The sequence below is a fragment of the Mangifera indica genome, chromosome 9 (genome assembly GCF_011075055.1).
Source record: "Mangifera indica cultivar Alphonso chromosome 9, CATAS_Mindica_2.1, whole genome shotgun sequence".
Taxonomy (NCBI): domain Eukaryota; kingdom Viridiplantae; phylum Streptophyta; class Magnoliopsida; order Sapindales; family Anacardiaceae; genus Mangifera; species Mangifera indica.
In genome coordinates, this window is record NC_058145.1 from 9,422,162 (window position 1) to 9,448,401 (window position 26,240).

General features: G+C 35.9%; 3 protein-coding genes and 1 pseudogene across 3 annotated transcripts; all 4 read right to left on the minus strand.

Annotated features, from left to right (window-relative positions):
• Positions 1-1,619: 1,619 nt before the first annotated feature.
• On the minus strand, positions 1,620-4,027 carry LOC123224911. The gene has a single exon (XM_044648679.1). It carries the CDS (start codon positions 3,508-3,510, stop codon positions 1,849-1,851), a length of 1,662 nt encoding a protein of 553 aa, XP_044504614.1. The 5' UTR covers positions 3,511-4,027; the 3' UTR covers positions 1,620-1,848.
• Positions 4,028-5,259: 1,232 nt separating this feature from the next.
• Positions 5,260-8,683, minus strand: LOC123225755 (protochlorophyllide-dependent translocon component 52, chloroplastic-like). The gene is made up of 7 exons (XM_044649972.1): positions 8,099-8,683; positions 6,869-7,056; positions 6,689-6,778; positions 6,360-6,564; positions 6,093-6,281; positions 5,737-5,927; positions 5,260-5,655 (listed from the first exon to the last, which is right to left on the minus strand). Exons 1-7 carry the CDS (start codon positions 8,591-8,593, stop codon positions 5,403-5,405), a joined length of 1,611 nt encoding a protein of 536 aa, XP_044505907.1. The 5' UTR covers positions 8,594-8,683; the 3' UTR covers positions 5,260-5,402.
• Positions 8,684-9,040: 357 nt separating this feature from the next.
• On the minus strand, positions 9,041-18,384 carry LOC123225756 (annotated as a pseudogene).
• Positions 18,385-20,881: 2,497 nt separating this feature from the next.
• On the minus strand, positions 20,882-23,745 carry LOC123225199 (G-type lectin S-receptor-like serine/threonine-protein kinase SD3-1). The gene has a single exon (XM_044649101.1). The coding sequence runs from the start codon at positions 23,532-23,534 to the stop codon at positions 21,111-21,113; it is 2,424 nt and encodes an 807-aa protein (XP_044505036.1). The 5' UTR covers positions 23,535-23,745; the 3' UTR covers positions 20,882-21,110.
• Positions 23,746-26,240: the final 2,495 nt, after the last annotated feature.

A 26,240-nucleotide genomic window follows, 5' to 3' on the forward strand; every position in this document is an offset into this window, starting at 1 on the left:
GGCATGGTTTCTTCGTAGCCGCGGCCCGGATTCTGACCAGAAACATAAGCTCTAATTGCAATCTGCTGGATGGCGAGTTTGAACCCAAATATATGATTATACTGCTGTCTAATACTGATTATGCTGAATTTCAGGATGAGCTTATTGTGGCTCCAGATGCAAAGCAGTTGTACATTGGAGAGGTCTTTTCTTTAATACATAGTAAGTGATATATATTTTTTTTGGCCTCAAAAGAAGGCATTCTGAAGATTATTGGTGTTTGTGGTTGTAATTACATATCGGGGACAAATATAATATTGTGTTCTGCCATTATAATATCAATTATGCTCAATTTGCTTCCTCCATCTGTAAAAATAGTCGTAAAGTCTGCTATCAAATCCAAGATTCATGAGATTTTGGCAGCTTTGAAGTCATCACCAAGTTTGTTTATGCAGTTACGGAAGCAGCCCGTAATGTCAAGAATAGTCTCCAATGATTTTCCTTATTTCTTTTTTTCTCTGTTCCTATAGTGGTCTCTTATTAATAAATAACGAGTGAATGTTGGTAGATGCAAGTGTGAACAAAGAATCAGAAAAGAATAACACATGACATGAACAAGAAAGCACTCTTTCTTTAGATATTTCCTGGGAAATTTATGTTTTCATATCATGATAAAATAAATCCTTAAGGTATAGTTGGGCCTCCGTATACTTGTCAAGACTTCTTATAATCTTTTTCTCAGCCAGGTATGTCTCAATTTAGTTTTCTATTGATTGTAGAAATGAGAAGTGAGTTTTTGTTTGTAATTTTTGAAGGCTCTGAACTTCTGTGGTGTGTTATGCTCCAATTGTGTGTAAAAATCTCCATCTTTCTTGTTTTGGGTCTTTGGGGGTTGATTCTGAGGAATATTTTTAGCATTCACATGGCTTTTTTTAGGAGGGTTTTGATTGGGTTAGTGATTTTGGTTAGTTGTTGTATAAGCCGAGCCAATTCGATTGATACAGAGTGCTTAAAATCCACCAAGAATTCTCTTGATGACCCTGTGAATAATTTGACCTCTTCATGGAATTTCAGAAAATGCTTCTGAAGAATTCTTTTTATTCATTGTTAAGAAGACATCCTGAAGACTAGTGGTGTTTGTGGTCGTAATTACATATCAGGGACAAATATAACATTGTATTCTGCCATTATAATATCATAAAATGCTTAATTTGCTTCCTCCATCTGTAAAAATATAGTCATAAAGTTTCGCTATCAAATCCATGATTCATGAGATTTTGGCAGCTTTGAAGTCATCACCAAGTTTGTTTATGCTGTTACAGAAGCAGCCTGGTTATAAATATTTTACATGCAAAACTAGGAAATTTTACTAAATAAATTTATAATTGATACAACTCAATAATGTCTATATCAACTTCTGATTCAGTAATTAAGGGTCCCAGGACTGGTTTCATGACTACCTACCCAAAGTAGTTCACAAAATTCAATTTTCTAGTCATTCACGGACACTGAAACAGATTCCTTTTATACTTTGGATCAGCCATTTTGTCTGTCTGCATCATTGCTAACAAGTAAATATCACAAGAAGAATTGAAATAAGAACAGAATCAATCATTCAACCACTTCAGAAGGAATCGAAATAAGAAAAAAATGTAAATTAATTTGAGTTGACTTTATGTCATAGATACAGGCTTTTCAGATCGACAAGAATTACCAATAATCAATATAATGAAAGAACTGCAAATGAAATAAGAAGCCTGAAGTAAACTCAAAACTGTCATTCTGTGACCGAATCAACATACAATAAAACTTACTACTGAGATGTGAATCACTTTAAGATAACAGCAACAGGAGCGGATGCCGACCTGGTCAGCAGGTATTAACTCCATCCTTGCAGTCTTTAGTCAAATTACAAAAGGTCTCCACATGTGTCTTTGCCCTGTAAAAGACTTCAGTATCCACAGCAACTCTCATGTATCCATCAAACTCAACAGGTCGTCCATTGTTCAAAGATGTAGTCTCATTGTACCACTCACTTGTATTACTCCAAAGTTCCTTGTAGTCATCAAGCAAATGGACCTTGTACTGAGACCTTAATTTGTCAAAGTAATTATAAAATGGTTCATTGGTTGCAATATACAAATGTCTCCAAGGTTGAACCATTCCTTGTAGCTTTGCAAGAAGGGCGTCAGGTGATGTATCAGAGTCCAAATGGGGCCAGAGCTCCTTATTTTGTGCTTTTTCGCCTCGAACCACATGAACCGCATCAAAATCCCAATCCATTTTCCCACTGATCCCTGTGACTATATTCATCAATCTCTTAGATTTCCACAAAGCATGCCATGGCCTCTGAATGTATTTTGCAGCTTCCCCTTCACACACTCTATACCAATAATTCTGTGGCTCTGGAGCATCGAACTGCCTCCAAATAATTGTGCTTTTAACTTTCCTAAGTTGCATTGGTGTGACCTTATGTGTAACAACTTTCTTAGTAGGCACTTTCCTCTTATGACTCTGATCCCATATCTTCCAATCCCTTAAAAACTCACCTTCCTCTACAATCGATGCCACCTCCTTAAGATGCTCGAAATCAAAATAATATCGAAAATCCTTCCCCTCCTCATCCTTATTGCTTGGGTTATAAGTTGCTGACAAGCAAACACTCAAATCCATGACAAATGTTCTATTCAAATACATAGCCTCTCCCAAACCACACAAGAAACTCCACAGGTACTGATTCATTCCTTTACAATAATCCCCTCCGCGCGAATAATACAAGTATCTCCCTTTATGAAAATTCATCTCTGATCCCAAAGTCGGGATTGTGTCATTGATCTCATCATCACGAATTTTTGGTGCAACTTTGGTATTCACAGAACTCCTGGATCTACTTCTAAACATCCTCCTGGCATTAACACCAGAATGCCAACCACTTACATACACAACTTTGTAAGTACAATTCTCCCCAATTCCAAATCTAAATCGCCTAAAATCCCTATACCTCCTCCAAGACTTCTCTTTCTTGTTCCTAAACCTCCAAGCCACATCACACTCATTTGATTTCGACCCATTAACTGGAGTTTTGTACTCCAAAAACACAACTGACTTAAAATACTTCAAGTTAAACCGCTCAACCGCAATCAATAATCGTGGGTCAGAACAATTTACTACCTTCCGGTCATCACACTCCGGTTCAGTCATCACGGACAAATTCTTTATTTCTTGCTCAGATTTCTCAATCGCTGCTTCAGTGATGGAACTAACAGGTGAAGCAGAAGGGCTCAATACAAATGGCAAATCTTCACCAGTTTTGAGAATAGATTTGTCATCTTTAAAAGTAGCATTTTCAGCTAGAGTGAATAGCTTTGTTAAAGCTGGTGCAGATTCAACCCACGGATCTGGAGGTTGATATGTGATAGCAATTACTGTAAAAATGAGAACTGAGAATACAAAGACTGCGAAACATAGGTTACTTATAAGTTTTATCAGATTCTGGCCTATTGGCTGCGTACTTGTATTCGATTCCTTCATGGGATTTGCCTAATCTCAAATTCTCGATTCCCTAAACTAATCAGATCTTCCAATTTCGCACTAAAGAAAAATCACTTTTCTGCAACAGAGAAAATGTAATCTCAAGTGAAAAGGCTTTGCTTGAAGTTTACTTACACGAATATCTTGATGGGCCTCGCTCACTCTTCAATACCCCTGTTTCAGATGCAATCAGATCTCGAAACCAAATCACGAAGCTTGTGTTTGGGAAGAGAGAAAGTGCAGGGAAATGGAGGAAAATTGAAGTGAAACTAGTCGGTTTAACTCACATTCACTTCAATTCCTTGATGGGTTTTGCTCACTGCAGAAAACCCATAAGCTAAAACTAATCAACACATGAACTTGAACGAGGCGAGGTGTTTGGCAAGCGAGAAAATGTAGGAAAAAGAGGAGAAAATCACAGACAAGAGCAGGAGGAGGGATAGGATCGGTTTCGTCCGAGAAATTTTGGAAGCTGAAGTACAGTTCTTGCCGACAGTTCGCTTTAGCCTGCAACGGAGGTGACAAAAGAGATTTGACATCTAAACTACAAATTTAAAAAGACAGTAATTTTTTTAGAGTGAATAACATTTTCCCACCCAAGGTTTAGTCTCAGTACTTTTCCACCCCTAGTTATCACAAATAACATTCCTCCGTCTAAGAATCAAGCATAAATAACAATTTTTTATTAAAAATTAAACTTGATTAATGAAACAATAGTATCAAAGAGTATAATTATCATTTTATCACTACTATTTTTTAAATTATCATATAACCTAAATTAACAAAAATTAAAATAATTTTTTAAATATCTAAATTATATAAACAATCACTTAATTTCTTTTTCTTTCATTCTCACATTTTCTCCCTCTCTTCTTATTATTAAGGGTATTTTTGGTATATAATTGTATATTAAGAGATAAAATATAGTTTTTAAAAATATCAAGGGTTTTCAAAAAAATTTTAAGGGTTATTTAAAATTCAAAAAGAGTTTGAGGGTCATTTGAAAATCCTAAAAATATCTATTTGCCCCTAATAGTTTTAAAAATGACAATTAAACCCTCAAAGAATTAAATAAAATGTAACAGTATTTTTTAAAAGTCAAATTGTCATATCTAACATATTTAGAAATGATAGACAGTTGTTATTTTTTATTTTTATAATTAATAAATACTAAAATTACTATTTTATCTTTACATTATTTATTTTTAATAAAATTGAAGGTTAGGTGAAAAAATATTATTTATATAAATTAAAAGTCAAAAAGTGTTTTTAGACTAAACCTACCTTGGGTGAAAAATGTTAATTACTCTATACTAAATTACAAAGTCTTAACAAAGGGTATGTGTAATGAAGATTTTGTTAAGTAATGAAGATTTTAATAATAATATGTGAATTGCAAAAACCTCAAGAACAAACGATTGTAAGATTGCTAAGAGGGTTTAATAGATAAATTGCCTATACGATAAAACTACAACCTTTCATGTTTTTTAATGACGTAATTAAATTGATTATTAATGTGGAAAGACAACTCAAGCGTGGGATGAATAAGAGTGTGAACCGACTCCGGCCAGAGGTCCAAAAATCCCTAAGCTTCCCCTCTTGGGATCAATTGCAGTTGCATATACAGAATGTGTACATGAAACCAAATGTCAACATAATTTCTAGCACAAGCCCATGTCCCACTGGTTGGTCTTTACGAGCAAGAGGCATCGAAGGCTAGATGCCCTTGGACTAATCTTTAAACTTCAATTTTCGTAATGGCTGCTGAATATTACTTGTTATTTCTTTAAATATAAGTACTTTTTTCTGGGTACATGAGCACATCATCTCAGCTACAATATGATTGGATGGATACATATACGTTTGTTCTACTAATGGGTGGCTAACTTCACTCAAATAAGGGCATGATTGTAATCATGGAAATGGAAATTTTTGTAAATGAAATGGGACAACCATTTAGAAGCAGCAAAGCAAAGTATAGCCATGGAAACCAATGCGATCCTAGCAGTTACTGGCATCTTGTGCTTAGTTGCAGCGACAACCCCTATGGAAATTATAGACATGAACTGCAGTGCGACCTCAAGTGCAGCGAGACCTTTATGTGCCATGCTACAGCTGCTGCAATTCACCACATGAGACCAGTACCTGCAATGGAACAAAACATGAACAACTTACATTAGAGCCTAATTCCCAGGATAATTAATTGCCAACTTGGAGGTTACTTACCTATCCATTAGCTGCTCTTTAGGAATCGGAGGAAGGGCGAGATCGAATTTGAACTTGTCTCCCCAATTAATTTGACCACCTGAGTACTTGTTCAACCATTTTCTGAAAGCAACCACATTGGCATCTGATTTTGTTGGCACAAAACAGACCTTTTGCCAATTTGAAGGACCTACGGCCATTATCTTCCGCTCCTGAATGGTTGCCAGAAGATCAAGAACCATAACCAGAACCATCACAGAACAAAAATTCTTGCAAAAGGAATTAACTACCTTTTTAACTAGTAGATAAATCTAATCAAGCAGACAGTAGATATATGTGATTTCTAATTGGTGAAAATGAAACAGGGTAGAAATTACCTCCAAATGAAGAAAGTACAAATCTGAATCAAGAACAAGATTTTGGTTCAAATGAAATATCCATCTGGGAAAAATTCGGTCGATCCAAACTGCAAAATTTCTTGGAAAGCACCATATTACTCTGCTTTTACCTGGACTAACTGGAACACAAATAAAGATTAAAACAACCCTTCGTTGTGATGGAGGCACCTGGTTCAACCAAAATATATAAGCATAGAAAGAGATCCTCATTGCAGAAGAACAAATTCAAGCCTGCTGCTCTTTTACCGTTTTGTTAAGTGCTGGTGACACTGAGCCATTATTTCCTTCAGGTACACTACTTTCATCTGCAACAACTTCAGGAAAAGCGTAATAAACACAAGGAGCGATGAATTTGCTACCGCCCCATTCACGCTTTGAAGTGAAACCATTTATTCCTAAGCCTTGTGCACTCATTTCAATAGGTGCACCTCCTTCTCTATCAGCCTTAACTGTGAAACAAGTCAAGAGCTTAGCATCAATCATTTGAACAAGAACTCTCAAGTGTGGATGTCCACATTTGACTAAATTTTTGTCTTTTAACAATAGCAAAGTAAAGTTGAATTAGTGGTTCTTATCTGTCTCTGGCTTGCGGAATTCTCATTATCTTATAATGAGCATATGGTACATGAGCTGGGTCCATTAGATTTTCAATTAAGACCTCGTACCTGGAAAATTTCATTGAATTCAATCCCTTTTCTTCGGCAGACGAAATAGAAACATTGAATATGTTGGAAAGGATATAAATGTTCACTTACCCATAAGGCATGTCTCTATTTCCAATTGATTTGGTGTAGGAAGGGTCATCCATTTCTGGGATGTAGGGAGGTTTTTTCTTCAGCAGAATATCTCTGTATTGTGGCTCAGACTTTGGCCAAAACCAAACAATGCCATTCTGCACAGTGCATGGATAAGCATTTGCACATGCTTTCTTGAATGTGTGAACCTGAAAATGGACGAAAATGTCAATTGAACTCACATTTTGCAAAATATTCATCACTATAAATCTTGAAAATGAAAGGAACATCTATACAATTAGCTCAATTTTTTCCCAACCAAGTAACCAAAAATGAGCAAAGATCGTCAATGAGATAAAGTTTTATGCAATGTGTTAGAGCTATTTTGCACCCAGCTAATGCATTTAGGCCTTAAAACATCCTCTCCTGGACCTGACAAAAATGTAGGTGATGCAGCAGACACACACAGATATGAATAAAGATACGAGGAAAAATTAAAACATCACAAAACTTAAGGATCAGATTGGCCTGATAAAATGTTGAGCAACTTCTAATTTCGAAATGATAAGCTAATATATATGGTCCTATAGTATTTGATGCCTAAGGCTGTGGACCAAACAGAGCCTGTAAAATCTCTGAAAGAAGAACCTGGCTTTATCTGACTGATATGCAACATTAAATCACTGATAGCTTAGAATGTACAGAACCACAGCAACAACTACAAAGCACAGACTAATAACTTCAAAAAACCTCTTTGATCAAATTGGCCTGCTATCAGGTTAAGTAATAACTGAATGAAAAGCATAAAAAGACAATAATCAACTCAAGTTCACTGTTAATCTGATCTGAGAAATAGAACAGCAACAAAGCATAAACTGAAATATCAAAATCCGAGTATATCGGAGATTTATGCCAAACTACATTAATTATGGTGTCAATTTGAGGTGTGATTTTATATTCCTACATATCAATCGAGATGTTTTCCTATTGTGCTATCTCCTAACAAAAACCAACATTAAGAAACCATTAAACCAAAAACCTAACTAAAAATATCTAACACAAATTTAATATTAACCTCAGAATCAGAAACAACTGTAACATTAAATCGCTTTATACTACATTAAAACACCACTAAACCAAAAGCTTAAGCTAACATATGCAACACAAGTTCACTGGCAATATAAGAGCACAAGCAACATGCCAACATCTAGAACAAGAACAAGAAAGAAGTTAAGCACAAGCAATTTTTACCGGAGGGCCATCAGGGGGAGCCTGAGGAATGAATTTACAGTCACCAGAGCCATTGAAACACCAACCATGGTACAGACATTGCAGACTGCCCCACTGATCAATCCTCCCTTCCGACAAAGGAGCCAATCTATGAGGACACGTGTCATCAAAAACTCTCCATGCACTCTCATTCTTATCCCACCACACCACCACATCAAGCCCCAAAACCCTCTTAGCATGCGGTACTCTCTTATCCAAGTCACACACTGGCATCACTGGATACCACTGTGCAAACCAGTCAAACTTCTCTCCAGTGTCAACCTCATCATCTTCAGCTGAAACTGTTGCTGCTGCTTGCGATGAAAGGGCCGTGTAAAGTTTTGACTTTGATGACAAGTTTTTGTGACTTACTGAAAATGAAGTAGGCAACAGCGGTATCGTGAGTCGTTGAAGTTTGTTGAGTGAAGTAGTCAACTTGTGAAGTGCAGGGAAAAAGGAAGCTGTTACAGCTTCCATTTTTGCTTGCCTTGAAAAGCGTTAAGAGGGTTGAACGAAGAAGTCTGAGAGACTTTATTTATCATGAATATTTTGTTAGTAGTTGGATGGAAAATATGTGGAAGAAGTCTATATACTTTTTGTGAATGAAAATGAGTGGCTGGCTCTGCTAGTTGCAGAGTCACTGTCACCGTAGGCTCAGATACTTAGATTAAAAATTTTATCAAAATTTTATTTATTTAATACAGTTGGATTAACCTCTAAACAAATTGTCTAACTTTAATAAGATTTTTCTCGTTATCAAAAAAAAATTATAAATATCATTTTATTTTAAAAAAAAATGTGACCAATCCCAATAGTCAAACTAATGCAACTCTTCCATTAAGGTCATAAAATCCATTAATCTCTCATATAAATCTTGCGCATTTGTCATATAAAAAGTTATGATAAAATGTAAGACACTTCATATAAAAGTACACAAATATTTTTATATAACCATATGTGAGTTACATGGACCTGGAGAAGTACAATTAAACACAGGATATAAATGTTATTTACATTCTTTAATCATCATGGTTAAACACTAAAACATTAATCTTAGAGTAGCGCATGATAATAGTCATGATAACGAAAGTTTTTGTAGATGAAATGAGCCAACCATTTTGAAGCTGCAAAGCAAACTACTGCCAGTGAGACCACGGTTGTTCTTGTGGCAGCTGACATCATATTTTGTTTGGTGGCAGCAACAATCCCAACTGATACAAGTTACAACGGAGATGACTTGCAGTATTACCTCAAGTTCATTGAGTCCCTTGTACGCAGCATTGCAACTGCTGCAGTTGACAACATGGGACCAGTACCTGCAATTATGATCAGAATAACTACCCCCAACTCAAAGTTCCTGTAGGTGACAAACTACACAACAATGAAACTTTTTTTTGTTGCTCTTCACTTGTTCCTAGGACAAGCATACAATCGAAGTCCTAATGGTAGGACTATAGTTTCATAATGTGCCAGGAGAAAGCCAACTGAAGAACAATGGAAAATGCTTTCGTACATTCTGGGAGACCAAAAGGTTCAAATATTGAAGCATGCCTGAAACCTCATTTATTATCTGTGCTTTTGTTACCTGTCCAGCAGCTGTTCTCTTGGTGGAGTTGGTGGAAGAGTGCCGTTGAATTTTCCTTTCCAATCAATTTGACCACCTGCATACTTGTTTAACCATCTCCCGAAACCGACGACAAAGGCATCTGCCTTGGTCGGCACAAAACATGCCTTTTGCCAACGGGCAGTGCCGATATCCATTATCTTACACTCCTGCAATGACAAATCCAATAGTCAGGTAATACCAATGATACCAGAGGCTGATGCTACTGCCATACAGTTAATTGTAACTAGAAGAAACAATGGAAAGTAGTTCAGTTTTCTCTTATAGTTGGAGAGAAAAGCTTCAAACATACACTTGAATGCTGCTAAGATTTTTTAGAAGTCTCAAAATTTTATAACAATATGCCTTAGCAGCAGTCCAGTTGGTATTAAACATGAATATAGATCAAGATGGAAAAGATATGTGCATAATTCTTGCAAAACAAGGTTCCAAAAAAAATCCAATTTCAACATAGGTGGCACTACAAGAATAGAAAATCATTTTTCCAGAAAAATAAACATAGGAATTACCTCAACATGGAGAAGATATAAATCTGAATCCAGAATCAAGTTCTGTCCAATATGAAACACCCATCAGGGTACGATTTTATCAATCCAAACTCCATAGTTTCTTGGGAAAGTCCATATCAATCTGCTTTCACCTGGACTAACTGGAACACAAATAAAAATCAAAGCCATTCGCCGTGCTGACTGCTGCAGCAAGTAAGATGTAACTGGTTTAAAAAATTTTAGAAAAAAAGAAAGTAAAAAGAGTAGAAAATCAGCATTTATCAGCTCAATATATTGAAAGCTATTGACTTCACCTTTTTGTCTCCTGATGATTGTGCAGATCCATTAACTTGATCCACAACAGTATCAGAATAAGCATAGAAGATACAAGGTGCAATAAATTTGCTACTGCCCCATTCCTGCTTGCCAATAAAACCATTTTTGTCATAATGCTTAACACTCAATTCAATAGGTCTGTGTTAATAATTTGCTTCAGGACTGCCACGTTGAACTTTTCTTTGATTAGTTTCAGTCAAATTTGTTTTTCCAGTCAATAAGTCCTATTCTTTAGGATATTGTTAATGTTATCAGAAATCTTGGTTGTTACTGTAATTTTTTTTTTTAAGCATTATCTTTTCAGTTCAGATATTTTTAATATAAATGTAGTGCACCAGAATGAATAAAATAATATTACTTTTTGCTGCATCATATCAGCTTTTCTCATTTCTTGCTTTTATTCTTTCATTCAATTCAAATTTCTATCCTTCGTTTTCTCTGATTTTCTTCTCAAAAAACTATCAATTGGTATCAGAGCTTCATTCTTACGGAACCTGTGAGTATCCATGGAAGCAGAAACTGATTTCCCCAAATTTTCTCAAGCTGCTCCACATGTTTTTGATGGAGAAAACTACCAACTTTGGGCTATTAGAATGGAAACTTATCTTGAGGCTTTGGATCTATGGGAAGCCGTCGAAGAAGATTATGAAGTTGCTCCGCTGCCAAACAATCCGACGGTAGCTCAGATGAAAAGCCACAAAGAGAAGAAGACCAGAAAATCAAAGGCCAAAGCAGTGTTGTTTGCTGGTGTTTCAACAACGATTTTCACAAAGATCATGAATCTCAAATCAGCAAAAGAAATCTGGGAGCATCTGAAGACGGAATACGCAGGAGATGAAAGAATACGAGGAATGCAAGTGCTCAATCTAACAAGGGAATTTGAGCTGCAAAAGATGAAAAATGCTGAGACAATCAAAGAATATTCAGACAGATTGCTTGGCATTGCCAACAAGGTAAGGCTTCTTGGCACTAAATTTGATGATACAAGAATTGTTGAAAAAATTCTTGTTACGGTGCCTGAAAAATATGAAGCCTCAATAACCACCTTGGAAAATACTAAAGATCTGTCCAAGATCACCTTGGCAGAACTGTTGAATGCTTTGCAGGCTCAAGAACAAAGGAGACTTATGAGACAAGAGTGTACCGTAGAAGGAGCCTTGTCAGTCAAACACCAACAGGAAAGTTTTGGGAGTAGTTCAAGCAGTCGCACTCAAAACAAAGGTGGAAGCTCAAGGAGAAATTTCCCGCCTTGTGAACACTGTGGCAAAATGGGTCATTCTCCATTCAAGTGTTGGAAGAGGCCTGATGCAAAGTGCAGCAAGTGCAATCAGCTTGGACATGAAGCTGTGATTTGCAAAAGCAAATCTCAGAAACCAGAGGAAGAAGTCCATGTAGCTGATCAAGATGAAGAAGATCAGATGTTTGTGGCAGCGTGTTTCTCTACAAAGGTCTCCTCAGAAAGTTGGCTCATTGACAGTGGTTGTACAAACCATATGACCTTTGACAAAACTCTTTTTAAGGAGTTAAAGGCTACTGCAATGACTAAAGTCAGGATAGGGAATGGTGGTTATATTACTGCAAAAGGAAAAGGAACCATTGCAATGACAACTAGTTCAGGTACAAAAACTATTTCAGATGTTCTTTATGTACCTGATATTGATCAAAATCTGCTGAGTGTTGGCCAGTTAATTGAAAAAGGATTTAAGGTGTCCTTTGAAGACTTGTATTGTCACATCTACGACGCCGCTGGAAAGGAGATTTTACGTGTCAAAATGAAAGGGAAAAGCTTCTTATTTGATCCTACGGAGGAGGAACACACAGCTTATTCCACCAATGTCAACATCACAGAAGTCTGGCATAAAAGGCTTGGGCATTGTCATCTTCAACGAATGCTCAAGATGAAGAAAGATGAAGTGACAAAAGGTTTACCAGTTCTGGTTGATCACCTGCCAAACTGTCATGCTTGTCAATTTGGTAAACAAAGTAGGAAACCATTTCCTAAATCATCCTGGAGAGCAACACAGAAACTGCAACTAGTTCATACAGATGTGGGTGGACCTCAAAGAACACCATCATTTCAAGGTAGTCGGTATTACATTCTTTTCATTGATGATTTTACAAGAATGTGTTGGATTTATTTCCTAAAGTTCAAGTCTGAAGTTGCTGGAGTATTCTGAAAGTTTAAAAAGATGGTGGAAAATTTAAGCGGCTGCAAAATTCAAATCTTAAGATCTGATAATGGAAAAGAGTACACTTCTGCAGAATTTAACTTGTTTTGTGATGAAGCTGGCATAGAACATCAGCTCACTGCCCCTTACACTCCACAGCAAAATGGAGTGAGTGAAAGGAAGAACAGATATGTCATGGAGATGGCTAGATGCATGTTGCATGAGAAGGGGTTGCCAAAAAGTTTCTGGGCAGAGGCAGCCAATACAGCAATATTTCTGCAAAATCGGCTTCCAAGTGTAGCCGTTGAAGACAAAACTCCATTTGAAGCTTGGTATGGGTATATACCTTCACTAAGTTTTCTTAAAGTATTTGGTTGTTTGTGTTTTGTCCATGTTCCACAGGTAAAGAGAGACAAGCTTGATAAAAAAGCAATTCCAGGTATCTTTGTTGGCTATAGCACAATTTCTAAAGCCTACAAAGTATATCATCCTCAAACAAGAAAAATGGCGATAACTAGAGATGTTCACTTCAATGAGGATGAGCAATGGGACTGGGAAAATTCACAAGGAACTAACAGACCTTCAGAAGAATTTAGAAGCGATTTTTTTGAGGAGGAGACAACAGACCAATGGGAAAATGAATTGATAGATGATCCACCAATTAGAGGAACAAGATCACTTTCAAACATCTATCAAAGATGTAATGTAGCATTATGTGAACCTGCTGATCATGAAGAAGCTCTTAAAGACCCTAAGTGGAAGAAAGCAATGGAGGAGGAGATGTCAATGATTCACAAGAACAAAACTTGGGAATTAGTCAACAAACCAGAAGGCAGAAAAATCATTGGAGTAAAATGGGTGTACTGAACGAAGCTAAATGCTGATAACTCCATCAACAAGTACAAAGCTAGGCTCGTCGTCAAGGGGTATGCTCAAATTTTTGGTGTTGATTATTCTGAAACGTTTGCTCCTGTTGCTAGACTAGATACAATCAGGTTGTTGTTAGCCATATCAGCACAAAAAGGCTGGAAAGTGTTTCAGTTAGATGTCAAATCAGCTTTTCTAAATGGTGTTCTACAAGAAGAAATTTATGTGGAACAACCAGAAGGATTTGTTGTGCAAGGTGAAGAGGATAAGGTCTATTTGCTCAAAAAGGCTCTTTACGGCCTAAAGCAAGCTCCAAAAGCTTGGTACAGCAGGATTGATGAATATTTGCTAAGCTTAGGCTTCACAAAAAGCTTATCTGAAGCTACTCTTTATGTTAAACAAAAGGGTAGTTATGTTCTTATTGTATCTCTTTATGTTGATGACCTTTTGGTAACAGGAGATAATGCACAGATGATTGAGGAGTTTAAACAAGAGATGATGCAGGTCTTTGAGATGACAGATCTTGGTCTTATGACTTACTTTCTTGGCTTGGAGGTCCAGCAAAGCCAAAATGAAGTTTTCATCTGTCAGAAGAAGTATGCAAAGGAAATTTTGAAGAAATTTCAGATGGAAGAGTGCAAAGCAATAAACACACCAATGGGTCAAAAAGAGAAGCTGAGCAAAGAAGATGGTGCTAGTAAAGTTGATGAAGGCCATTACAGAAGTTTGATTGGTTGCTTGATGTATCTTACAGCAACAAGACCTGATATTCTATTTGTTGTAAGTCTCTTATCTCGTTTTATGCATTGTGCTAGTGAAGTGCATTTAAGAGCAGCAAAAAGAATCTTAAGGTTTATTAAGGGCAGTCTTGATTGTGGTGTCAAGTTTGAGAAGAGTCAGAACTTCAAGTTGAGTGGTTTTTCAGATAGTGATTGGGGTGGTTCTATTGATGACATGAAAAGTACCTCAGGATACTGTTTCAACCTAGGCTCAGGTATTTTTTCATGGTGTTCAAAGAAACAAAAGATTGTAGCACAATCCACTGCAGAAGCAGAGTTTATTGCAGCAACTGCAGCAGCAAACCAAACTCTATGGCTAAGGAAAGTCCTATCTGATTTACACATGGTGCAAAATGAAGGTACTGAGATTTTTGTTGATAATCAAGCAGCAATTGCAATTTCACGAAATCCAGTATTTCACGGAAAAACAAAACACTTCAACATCAAGCTCTACTTCTTGAGGGAAGTGCAACAAACTGGAAAAGTGAAACTTGCTTACTGCAAGTCTGAAGATCAGCTGGCAGATTTGTTCACAAAGCCACTTCCAGTTGGCAAGTTCGAGTTACTAAGGAAGATGATTGGAATTTGCAGTGCCTAAAGCAAGGAGGAGTGTTAATAATTTGCTTCAGGACTGCCACGTTGAACTTTTCTTTGATTAGTTTCAGTCAAATTTGTTTTTCCAGTCAATAAGTCCTATTCTTTAGGATATTGTTAATGTTATCAGAAATCTTGGTTGTTACTGTAATTTTTTTTTTAAGCATTATCTTTTCAGTTCAGATATTTTTAATATAAATGTAGTGCACCAGAATGAATAAAATAATATTACTTTTTGCTGCATCATATCAGCTTTTCTCATTTCTTGCTTTTATTCTTTCATTCAATTCAAATTTCTATCCTTCGTTTTCTCTGATTTTCTTCTCAAAAAACTATCAGTCTGCCCCCTTCTCTGTCCTCCTCTGCAAAGCACATTTAGCATTAGACTTTCATGTACACAGAACAGAAATGAGTTCAAACAAGTCTTATTTAAAAATTCTTATCTACCTTTGGGTTGCCGAGTTTGCATTATTCCATAATGTGCATATGGAACATGAGATGGGTCCATAAGATTTTCAATTAAGACCTCATACCTGAAAATGCAATTTACTTTGATCTTAAAAATAAGTTCGTTAACTTACATTTAACTAGTCATACATAAGTTCACGGTAAAGCTATTCTTTTTAAAGAAAGAAGAATGAGCAACAACAATAAGGGTGCCACAGTCTAAAACAAAGCACTTCATAAATTTCAAGTACAAGTTTATGCAAGTGAAAAATGAAAGACCAGGTTTTGGCATACCCATAAGGAATTTCTCGATTTCCCATCAGCTTTATATGTGAAGGGTCATCAAGTTCTGGGATGTAAGGTGATTTCTTAATCAGTCAAACAATGTCTTTGTACTGAGGATCAATGTTAGGCCAAAACCACACAGTGTCATGGTGCACAGTACTTGGATAGACTGCTGCACATGCTTTCTTGAATGTGTTGACCTGCATAATTTGACTGATGAAAACATCAGTTAAAGTCGTCTTTTTTCCAGAATTTTATAATGGAAGGTTATTCCAACCTAATTACATTGCCCTAAAGCTCTCACAATTTGGGACACGATATATATAATCATATAAGATATTCAAGCCATTTATAAATCAAATTATGTTAAGTGATTAATAAAGTAGCAATATCTATTTCATATGACACAAAATCTCAAAAATTCACTCTAGCCAAGCGTTTCTTTAAGCTTGCTTTTCAGATTTACTCTTTTTTTTCTTTATTATTTATTGGTTATAGAGATCTTTTAAGTTCAACAACTGCACCATTACATTTTACAGCCAAATTCTTCCTGGTCTGTTGAATAGATATATGAGAATAGAACATTGCCATTCATTTTCCTTCTAATGCAAAAAAGCAGTAGTGTGGCTGAGAAATGGAATATAAGTGGCTTTAAATGGAAAGAAACCTTTTAAGTGTTAGAAAATCTATTAATTAATTGGAGAAACTGACGGTTTGAATTCATTTATATGACATCAGAGCACCTATTTAACAAATTCTTGACAGAAATTCATTTGATTGAAAACATATCAATCATAATGGTAGTTCATAAGGTGAAAGAAAAGGAAAATACATAGATATTATTAATTAGACATATAGATAACATGATACACAATCCAAATCAAACTTAGTTAAGCCTAAACATAGATTCCAACAAAACAAAACTAAAACTAAAGCATTGAAATAGCACACAAGAATTCTTCCACTTAAAATTAAGGAAATTTACTCCAAAAGTTGAATCTTGATGCATAGTTGTTCATTTCTAAAATCGCAAATCATTTTAGTCATTCATTAGATTAGATGTTATTGGACAAGCATATAGATAAACATGATACGCATTCGCAAGAAAACTAGATATGCCTAAAAAATGAATCAAACAAACCAACACTAAAGCAAATAGATATCACATATAATAATTAAGCTGTTAATCTTCCACTTAAAATTGAATATATCTTTAAAATCAAGATAACTTACAAGAGGTCCATCAGGAGGAGCTTGAGGGATAAACTTACAATCACCAGAGCCGTTGAAACACCAACCATGGTACACACACTGCAGCCTCCCCCACTAGTCAATTCTCCCTTCAGACAAAGGAGCCAATCTGTGGGGACAAGAGTCATCAAAAACTCTCCATGCATTCTCATTTTTATCCCACCACACCACCACATCAAGCCCCAAAACCCTCTTAGCATGTGGCACTCTCTTGTCCAAGTCACACACTGGCATCACAGGGTACCATTCTGCAAACCACTCAAACTTCTTCTCTTCCCCTTCTGCTAGAGCTTCAGCCTCCAGCTGTGTCTCATGGGGTTGCGCAGCTTTTGATAAGGTTGTGAAGAGTTTGCATGTTTTGGGGGAGTTGGTTTTGTTGGATGACGAAAAATGTGAAGTGGGGAGGAAAATGTTGGGGGGTTTGTGAAAGGTATTGGCTTTGGGGGTGTAAAAGGAAGAAAATGAAAGTAGTTTGAAAGCTTCCATGGGATGAGCTTGAGCTCATGCACTGTAAACAATTTTAAGTACTAAATAAAAAAAAGACGAAAAGAGTTAAATCAAGCAGAGGCTATGAATTGGCCAGCATGGCATGAGAGAGACACAAGTTTGCTTTGGGTTCTTGGTAGGTGTTTTTATGTGGCTGAAATAATTGCATACTAAATTAAGGTCAACATGATGAGAAAGATCAGCTGATAAATTACTCAAGTAAACGTTTCTTCTTGCTTTGTATGCTTACTTAACCAATCAAGGGAAATAATCATCTTTTGATTAACCTAGCCTGTAATACAGAAAGATTCACCTAGTTTTCATCAACTAGACCTTTAGACTTTATCTTAGATTCTGAATCACTATTAACAGACTAAACTCGCAGAAAAAACCCTTTGAGTTTTCGAGGTACCAATGGTTAAATGACTGAAGCCGAAATTCTCACTTCCTATGCAATCGGAAATCGATTTAGGAATAATTTGGTGAAGTGAGAGGCTAAGTAAGAAGACAGATGGAAAGAATTTGAGAGTTGTGAGAGAGAGAAACTATTCACACAAAAATGATGAAATGTGTAAACTAACTTTTCACATTGCATTTTTGAGATTTTGTTATACAATCCGCTACAGTAGGTGTTTACATTTTGCACTATAAATGAAAAGTTGCGTTTTTCCTATTTCTTTGAATTCGAATTTTCTATGAATCTCTTCGTCATCCTCTACACTCTTATTCGCTCAAGTCTGTATCAATTTCTCCCCTCCCCAGCTTCCTTGTCTTCAAGGGAGAATAGCAAAAATTTCTAGTGAATCTCATATGCAAATTCCCATATAGTCGTCTCTATTGGTTCTCCTTGCCACTGTATAAGGAGTTTACAGGCTAGAGCATTTCCTCTTTTCACCAGTTTTTTGTCCAAGATGGCATATAGCATGAGTTGGGGAGTGTGATACTATTGATGTTGTGAGGGTGAAGCTAAAATACGGGCATGGACAGGTTTAAGAAGGGATACAGGGAACACATCATGAATTTAAGCTTCCTCCAGCAGTCTGAGTCTGTAGGTCGCTTTCCCAATTACATCCTGAGTTTGAAAAGGTCCAAAATATCTTTACTGCAATTTTTTGTGTTACCCTGATGCATTGTGACTTGTCTGTAGGGTTGCAACTTTACATTAGTCCAGTCCCTCACCTGGAATAGCCTATCAATTTTGTTTCTATCAGCCATGGTTTTCATCCTGTTCTATGCTCTCTGCAGATTATGCTTGAGTATTTGCATTGCTGCTTCTCTCCGTCATAACATTGTGTCCACAACCTTCACTTTAGAATCATTAGGAAAGTAGGGTATGTTAATGGTGGGGGTAGCCATACATGGCTTCAAAAGGGGACATAGCTATACTAGTATGATAGTTGGTATTATACTATAATTCGGTTAAAGAAAGCCAGTGAAATCAAGAGTAGGTAAGATCACCTGCCATACACCTCAAGTACCTCTCCAAACATTTGTTAGCAACTTTAGTCTGAGCATCCGTTTGTGGATGGCAAACAGTGGAGTATTGCAACCAAACTCCTTGCAATTGGAATAATTCCTGCCAAAATCTGCTAACAATACAATTCCTCTACCTTTATTTATGGTGTTTGGCAGCCCATGAAGTTAGCACATATTGTCAAGCAATCTCTGAGCTATTGTTTAAACTGAAAAAGGGTGAGTAAGGCCCATTATGAGCATATTAGTTAACATGTCAACCTCTACAAAAATCACTGATTTCCCTTGGGATTTTTGTAGAACTTATATAAAATTCATAGTAAGGTCTGAAAAAATTCCTGAAGAGGTAGACAGGCACTTTGGTTTATTTGTTTGGCAGATTGAGTAGCCTATTATGTAATTCCTTACTTCTCCCCATACCTCTCCAATATACTACAACAGTTAATTTCTTTGCAATGGCCTAAATGTCCCCTAAAGAATGAGTCAGGGAACAAGGCAATAGGCTGCTCTTGCAATTGATTATCCTACCTTACTACTAATTTGCCCTATGGTCTCAGTTGACCATTCTGCAATGTATGTTTGGCATATGCATTTGAGTCATTCTCTTTGGCTGTTAATTATTAATCCAAAAATATGATTATATATAAGTGTAGAACAGTGATGACTGATTCATATGCCCGTTAGCCTAAATTTTTCTAATGACTAACAGATGCTCGTGTGAAGGACACACACAACCGTCTATGATACATTGTCACAATGGATGATCGTACAGAATAGGTGTACGATCTTTCACAATGTAAAAAGATTATTACACTCTTAGAGTTCAAGTGCAACCATGATGGTGCAATTGATGATCGTTCATAACAAAAGGTGTATGCCCGTGCATGTCCTATGCACGCTTTTACATATAGGCACAGCCAAAGGAACTTGTATATGAGAAAGCAATGCATGTTCAGGTGTGTACGCTTGTGCACTCAAGCCCCAAATCTTCTTTGCATGTGGCACCCCATTGTCCAAGTCACACACTGGCATCACAGGGTACCACTCTTCAAACCACGCAAACTTCTCTTCTCCTTCAGCTGCAGCTCCAACCTCCAGCTGTGGCTCATGGTGCTGCACAGTTTCTGATAATTTGGTGAAGAGTTTGCTGGTTTTTGGTGAGTTGGTTTTGTTGGATGACAAAAAATGTGAAGTGGGGAGGAAAATGTTGCGGGGCTTGTGAAAGGTTTTTGCTTTGGGTGTGTAAAAGGAAGAAAATGAAAGTACTTTGAGAGCTTCCATGGGTTGAGTTTGATCCCATGCACTGTGAATAATTTGAAGTGATGAATTAAAAAGAGATGAAAAGAGTTAAATTAGGTTGAGGTTGTGAATTGGCCAACATGGCATGAAACGATGAAAGAGACACAAGTTTGCTTCGGGTTCTTGGTTGTTTTATGTGGCCGAAATGATTTCATAACCAAATTAGCATTAAAATGATGAGAAAGATCAGCTGATTAATATTTCTCCTCGTTTTGCATGTTTCTCCTAAGCCGGTTATACTTAAGAGTGAATTGAACCCGATTAAGGGTGAGTACCGTCAAATTTATCACAAATTTTGTACCCATAAATTTCACATACACTTGCATTGAAAAATATTTTCTGATGATTCTTAATATGGTCAATTTTTATCATATTTTGTCAGTTTTTACCGACAATAACTTGAAGAAAAATATAATGAATCTGTCCTAACTATGTCATTATTAACTATATTCAAAAAGTTCATAAATGAAGCACAGAAATAAAGCAATCAAAAAACGTAATATCCGCCTAGGCCACTTGCATTCCTATAGGCCAATCTTAAGCTTCACTTGCATATTCATGTTTCATAGTAAAGCAGCATCCCAATGCACAAGCAGTTAAAGAATAGAGTAAAAAAGGATGGCTATTTTGTGTGGTATTCAAAACATTTTATAGACACAAGAAGTCAATTGATATGAAAAACAAGCTTTGGATTCAGATTTTAAGAGTTCCTACAATGTCAAAGTTTCTTGCATTCCATTCCAGGGCTCAATCCTGCAAAAACATTGAACCTTGGAAGATTTCTAGACTCCTACAAGGCAAACTCAAGGTGTAAAGAAAATTACATGGTTAGCAAATCATTGTTGCCATTAGAAGATCAAAGTCACTTTAATCTAACAATCTAATTCCAAATCTCCATTAAGATTGAGACTCTTCAACCTGATCTTGTGTAAAAGTAAATGTTGACGGGGGCCTGTCTACTGAAAATGTACCTTCTAATACCTTAACCACTTCGCCAATGGAAGGTCGTAAAAATGGTTGGTTTTGCATACACCATAAGGCAATTCTCACAGCTCTTTCTACTCCTTCTGACTCCTCTAGTTTCAGTTCTTTATTCATATTGTTAGTTAAATCCTGCACATTGATGTCCTTGATGTCTCTCTTGCCTGTCACTATTTGTAGGAGCAATTCTCCAAACATGTAGATATCTCTCTCGGATAGAGACTCTGAAGATGAAGCTGCCTCTTTTCCAAGTAAGCTTTTAAGCCCGAAATCTGTCAATTTAGGAACTAAACTTTCATCTAGCAAGACATTTTCAAGCTTCAGGTTGCCATGTGCAATACATTGCTGACACTCTAAGTGCAGATAGGCAAGGGCTCGTGCAACTCCAAAAGCTATGTCAAGCCTCTGCCGCCAATTCTGCTCTTTCTGAACCTGCTCCATTTTGAATAACCAATTATCAAGAGAGCCATTTGGAACATACTCATATAGTATAAATGTGTGCTTAAGCTCGAAGCAGAAGCCTTTGACAGACACAAGATTCCGGTGGTGCATTGCACCCAAGGTAGAAACTGCCATTTTGAAATCCTTTTCAGTTGCTACATAATTGAGCACCTTAGCGATGACTGGCATTTTGTTGGGTAGTATACCTTCGTAAATAGAGGGGCCAAGTTGATTCCCGAAGTTGGCAGTCAGCTCGACTACCTCTTCATAGGACAATCTGATAAGAACACTGTAATGTGGGTTCATCTGAGCATCCTTTCCAAAAGGGATTCTTGTTTGAGCCTTAATTTGCCTTCTCCGATAAATGAACAAAACCACAAGAATCTCAATGCTAACAAAAACCGAACCTGTCACAAAGACTATCAATGCAATAGCTCCTAGAAAACTTTTACTGTCAACCCCATGTTCGGTGAATTCTATGGGTGAAAGAGGAATCGCCTTGGCTGTATGATGCGGATGAACTCCTTGAGCAGAAACTGCCTCAGGGACAAAACACACCTTCAAGAATGAAGTTGCAGGGGTAGAGGGGTTCCTATATCCACTAATAAAGCTGGTTCGTTTCACTGTGCAAACTCCCGAACCATCATTCCTCAAAGTTACTGCAATGCAAGTGGAGTCATTGGAGCAGTACTCTTTACAAGCTTGCTCACTGAGCATCATATCAACATCTAGAGGAGGATAAAGACCATAAAGAACAGTATGCCTCAGAACCATCATGCTGGTATTTGTCTTGCAGTTCCCCAAGTCCACCATTTTTCGGCACCCAGAACTAGGCATATCCACATCAGGAAAATCCTTTTCCCAACTGAAAGGATTCTCATACAGACAATCACAAATTGGTCCCCTAGAATTGTATCCACACAGGCTATACAAACCACAGGAACCAAACACATCACACTGATTCTCGACTGCTTGCCACCCTATCTTCCATTTAAGAGCAGCATTGTCCCATGAGTAAATCCTCAAATTCCCATCTGAATCAATCCTAAGATGCCTCAAAACCACAGAAGGATCTCCAATATCCTTACTCGATATGGACCAAACAATTTTACTACTATCATCAAGTAGTCCCAAAACACCAGTAGAATCAAATCTTGCTTCCTTGATAAACCCACCATAGGATGTCAAATGAGCCCTCCAGTATGTCACATTGCTTTCCCACACAAGGGCGAGCTCACCAGAGCGGCGTATCACAAAATTATAATAACTAGTTATGGATTTTGTTGAAGGAGCTCGAAGGGTTTGAGGGAAATGGAAAGACTGACCAGGAAGGAGAGTGCTTGTAGGACTATTAAAGCTCTCCCAAACCACATTACCTCCACTACCAATTAGTACCAGATTCCCACTGTTCAAAAGAGTAGCTTTTTGAACACCTAAACTAGATGTATTACTACTCCAAACAATCAAACCGCTAGGGTTTTCAACCAGAACCAACCTACCATCCATATTCAGCCTAATTGTGGAGTTCTCAGGCACTCTAAGCCCACCACCAACAGTCCAAATAGGCAAATTTGCAAATTTATCTCCCAAGTTATACCTAACCCCCACACCATATCCATCAACATAACCATCTTTTGAACTAAAATCCAAGAAACCAAATGCAAAGACTCCATTTTGAGACACCCAAGTTTTACTTCTATCAATCATAGAAATCTCGAAACCCAGAGGAACTGAAACCATAGCTAACTCATCACAGACCGCACAAAAACAAAACCCCAGAAGCAGAATCACAGCAAAAACAGAAGCAAACTCATGAAAGCAACAACCTTTACACCTCTTACCTCCAAAATGCTTGAAAGGTGTCTGAGAATTCAGCTCTCTCCCCCAAAGTTCACACATTTCAGCAGCAAAATGTGGCAAGTTTAGAGTTGAAAAACAGTTGCACACAGCCCAGAAAGAGAGAATACCTGAAGCTTTCAAATAAAGTCACGAAAGAGATGATAGAAAAGGAGGCACGAGTGAGGGGTTCAACTTTTGGTACAAAGTGAGTGAATTTTGAACGTTGGAAATACAATTAGAGAATGATACAAAGGTTGAGACTCGAGTCCTTTTGAGCGAACCAATGGTGTTGTTTTCATAGTTTTCTTCCACTAACTACAGTGTACGGATTTTGGACACAACTTTTTGTTCTCTACTTCAGCTCAGCTAACATACATTACATTTCATCACTCTCACAAACTTTTGTCTGTTTCTTTACACTTCACTAATTTTGCTTTCACTGCGCAGGTGAAAACTATTTGAATGCCGTAAGCAATAGGATATCATTTAGATATACTTTTGTGAATGATTTGATAAAAAGTTTAGCCCCTCTTGCATCAGAATTCTCCGTTTACCTCCCCACCACGCCACTAGTTTTTACCTTCCAATGCTAAGTTGGAAAAAGTTTGTGCCAGCCCACGGCCAGAGAAAAAAAAAAAAGGGCATGATCTATAAAATTGCAAGTCATGCCAAGGCAAATGGGAATGACTCGCATTTTGAAAAATAATTTATTATAGGCCTATTCATAAAACACATCAATTTGTCAAAAAGTTTATAGGGATACGACCTACAATATTTTGTATGTGTTATAACTTATAAAACAGGCCAACACAATTTACCAAAATATGTCTTTTGGTAAGTTTTAACACAGTAAATTATGTTAAATTAGACATAGCATGATCCGATATAGTCTACCATTATCTCTAAATCTAATTATTGATTATATTTGACAAATCTAATGAATAAATTATCTCTAGAGATTTTATAAAATATATATTAAATTCAATTGATGGATATCCCCCTCTTTTAGATGTTTTCTTTCTTTTTGACAAATTTAACCTTAATAAAAAATATATATTAGAAATGACATAATTATTTTTTAATACACTTATTCTCTATATATATATATATATATATATATATATATATTTAAAATTTTTCATTGTTAAATTTTTGTTATTTCAAAATATCTCTTTGTTTGATGAAAATATTTTAGTCAAGTAATAGAAAATGTAATTGCACAAATGAATTTGAATTGGTGGAAGAAAACTAAGTTTTAAAGTTAAATTTTGAAAACATAAATAGAAGACCTACTTAAATTTGGAAAAGGAAGAAAAGTTGTGTAAATAAAACCCTAATCAAATTTTAAATGGAAGAAAATGAATGTAAACAATATACCTAATTAAATCTGAAATTAGGGAAGTGGATGTAAAGAAAACTAATTAAAATTTAAATTTGGCAAAAGAGGTAAAGACCAAAAAAAAAAAACTAATTATACATAATCAAGCATTAGCTATTTTCGCTATTAAATGGGTTTTAAATAAATATTTTATATTAAATGGGTTTAAAACACAGAACCCCTATATCCTCTCCGCTGAGTAATCCCCTTAAAGTTTTTATTAGAAACGAATCGCACTAATGCAATAGTTTCTAACACAAATCTTTTAAATCCTTGTCTTTCTCCAAACAAGGATGACTCTTCGTCTAAACCATCATCATTATCCAGACAAAATTAACTTTGTCTAAACAATAAAGGTCTAAAAACAAAAAGTTAAAACTCTTTGTTTGGATTTTATTAAATTCAAACATCGTCAATTAGAAGAAAAACGTTGGAGAAAAAAAAGTCACCAAAAGGGAGAGAAATTGGTTGTCGTTCATTAAAAATTTGTCAATGAACTTTGAAACCCTAGGTAGAAGGGAAAATGTTACTTTTTAAATTTTAATTTTAAAGAGAAATTATTAGTTTTTCAAATCAATAGGGTAAAATGATATAAACTTTTTATTATTTTAAATATTATTATTAAATAACGATTTTATCTTTAACTCTAATTAAAAATTTTAATAAATTTTAATTTATGGGTGAGTATTTAACTTTTTAAAAGTTAAAGGGTAAAATTTTAGGATTTCACTATACTTTAGGTGGGAATAAGTCTTTTGACTTTATCATTAATTAAAAATCACCCAATTATATGATATTATATCTATATATATTTATATTTATATATTAAAAATATATATACATAATCTTATTGAAAAAAAAAAAAACTAAAGAAACGAGAAGTAAGTGACTAATTTGATATTACATGGATCTACATGTCAATAATGTAAACTATAGGGGTACCACAGGTTTAAAGTTTGAAAGCAAAATCTTGGTAAAATCATTGGAGAAAAGACCGTTTTGGCACCATATGGCCTTATCAATTGACTTAAATCTTAATAATAATAATAACAACATAACATTATAATTATGAATTTAACATTACACAACATAAACTATTATAACGACAAAAAGCAGAGTAAAAATTGTTCATTATTTAACAAGAGTCACGGGTATTCTTATTTTTATTATTATTATTATTATAAGCACACCTTGCATATGTGTAAGGTCTAATTGTAGTAGTGCAGCCATAGGGATCACTGGACCCCATTAAAATTTAAAAATATTTTTTTTTTATTTTAATTGGCAATTATAAACATTAAATATATATATATATATATATATATATTTAATGTTTATAATACATAATTTATAATACTGAGAATTATTAAATAAAAACTTATTTATGA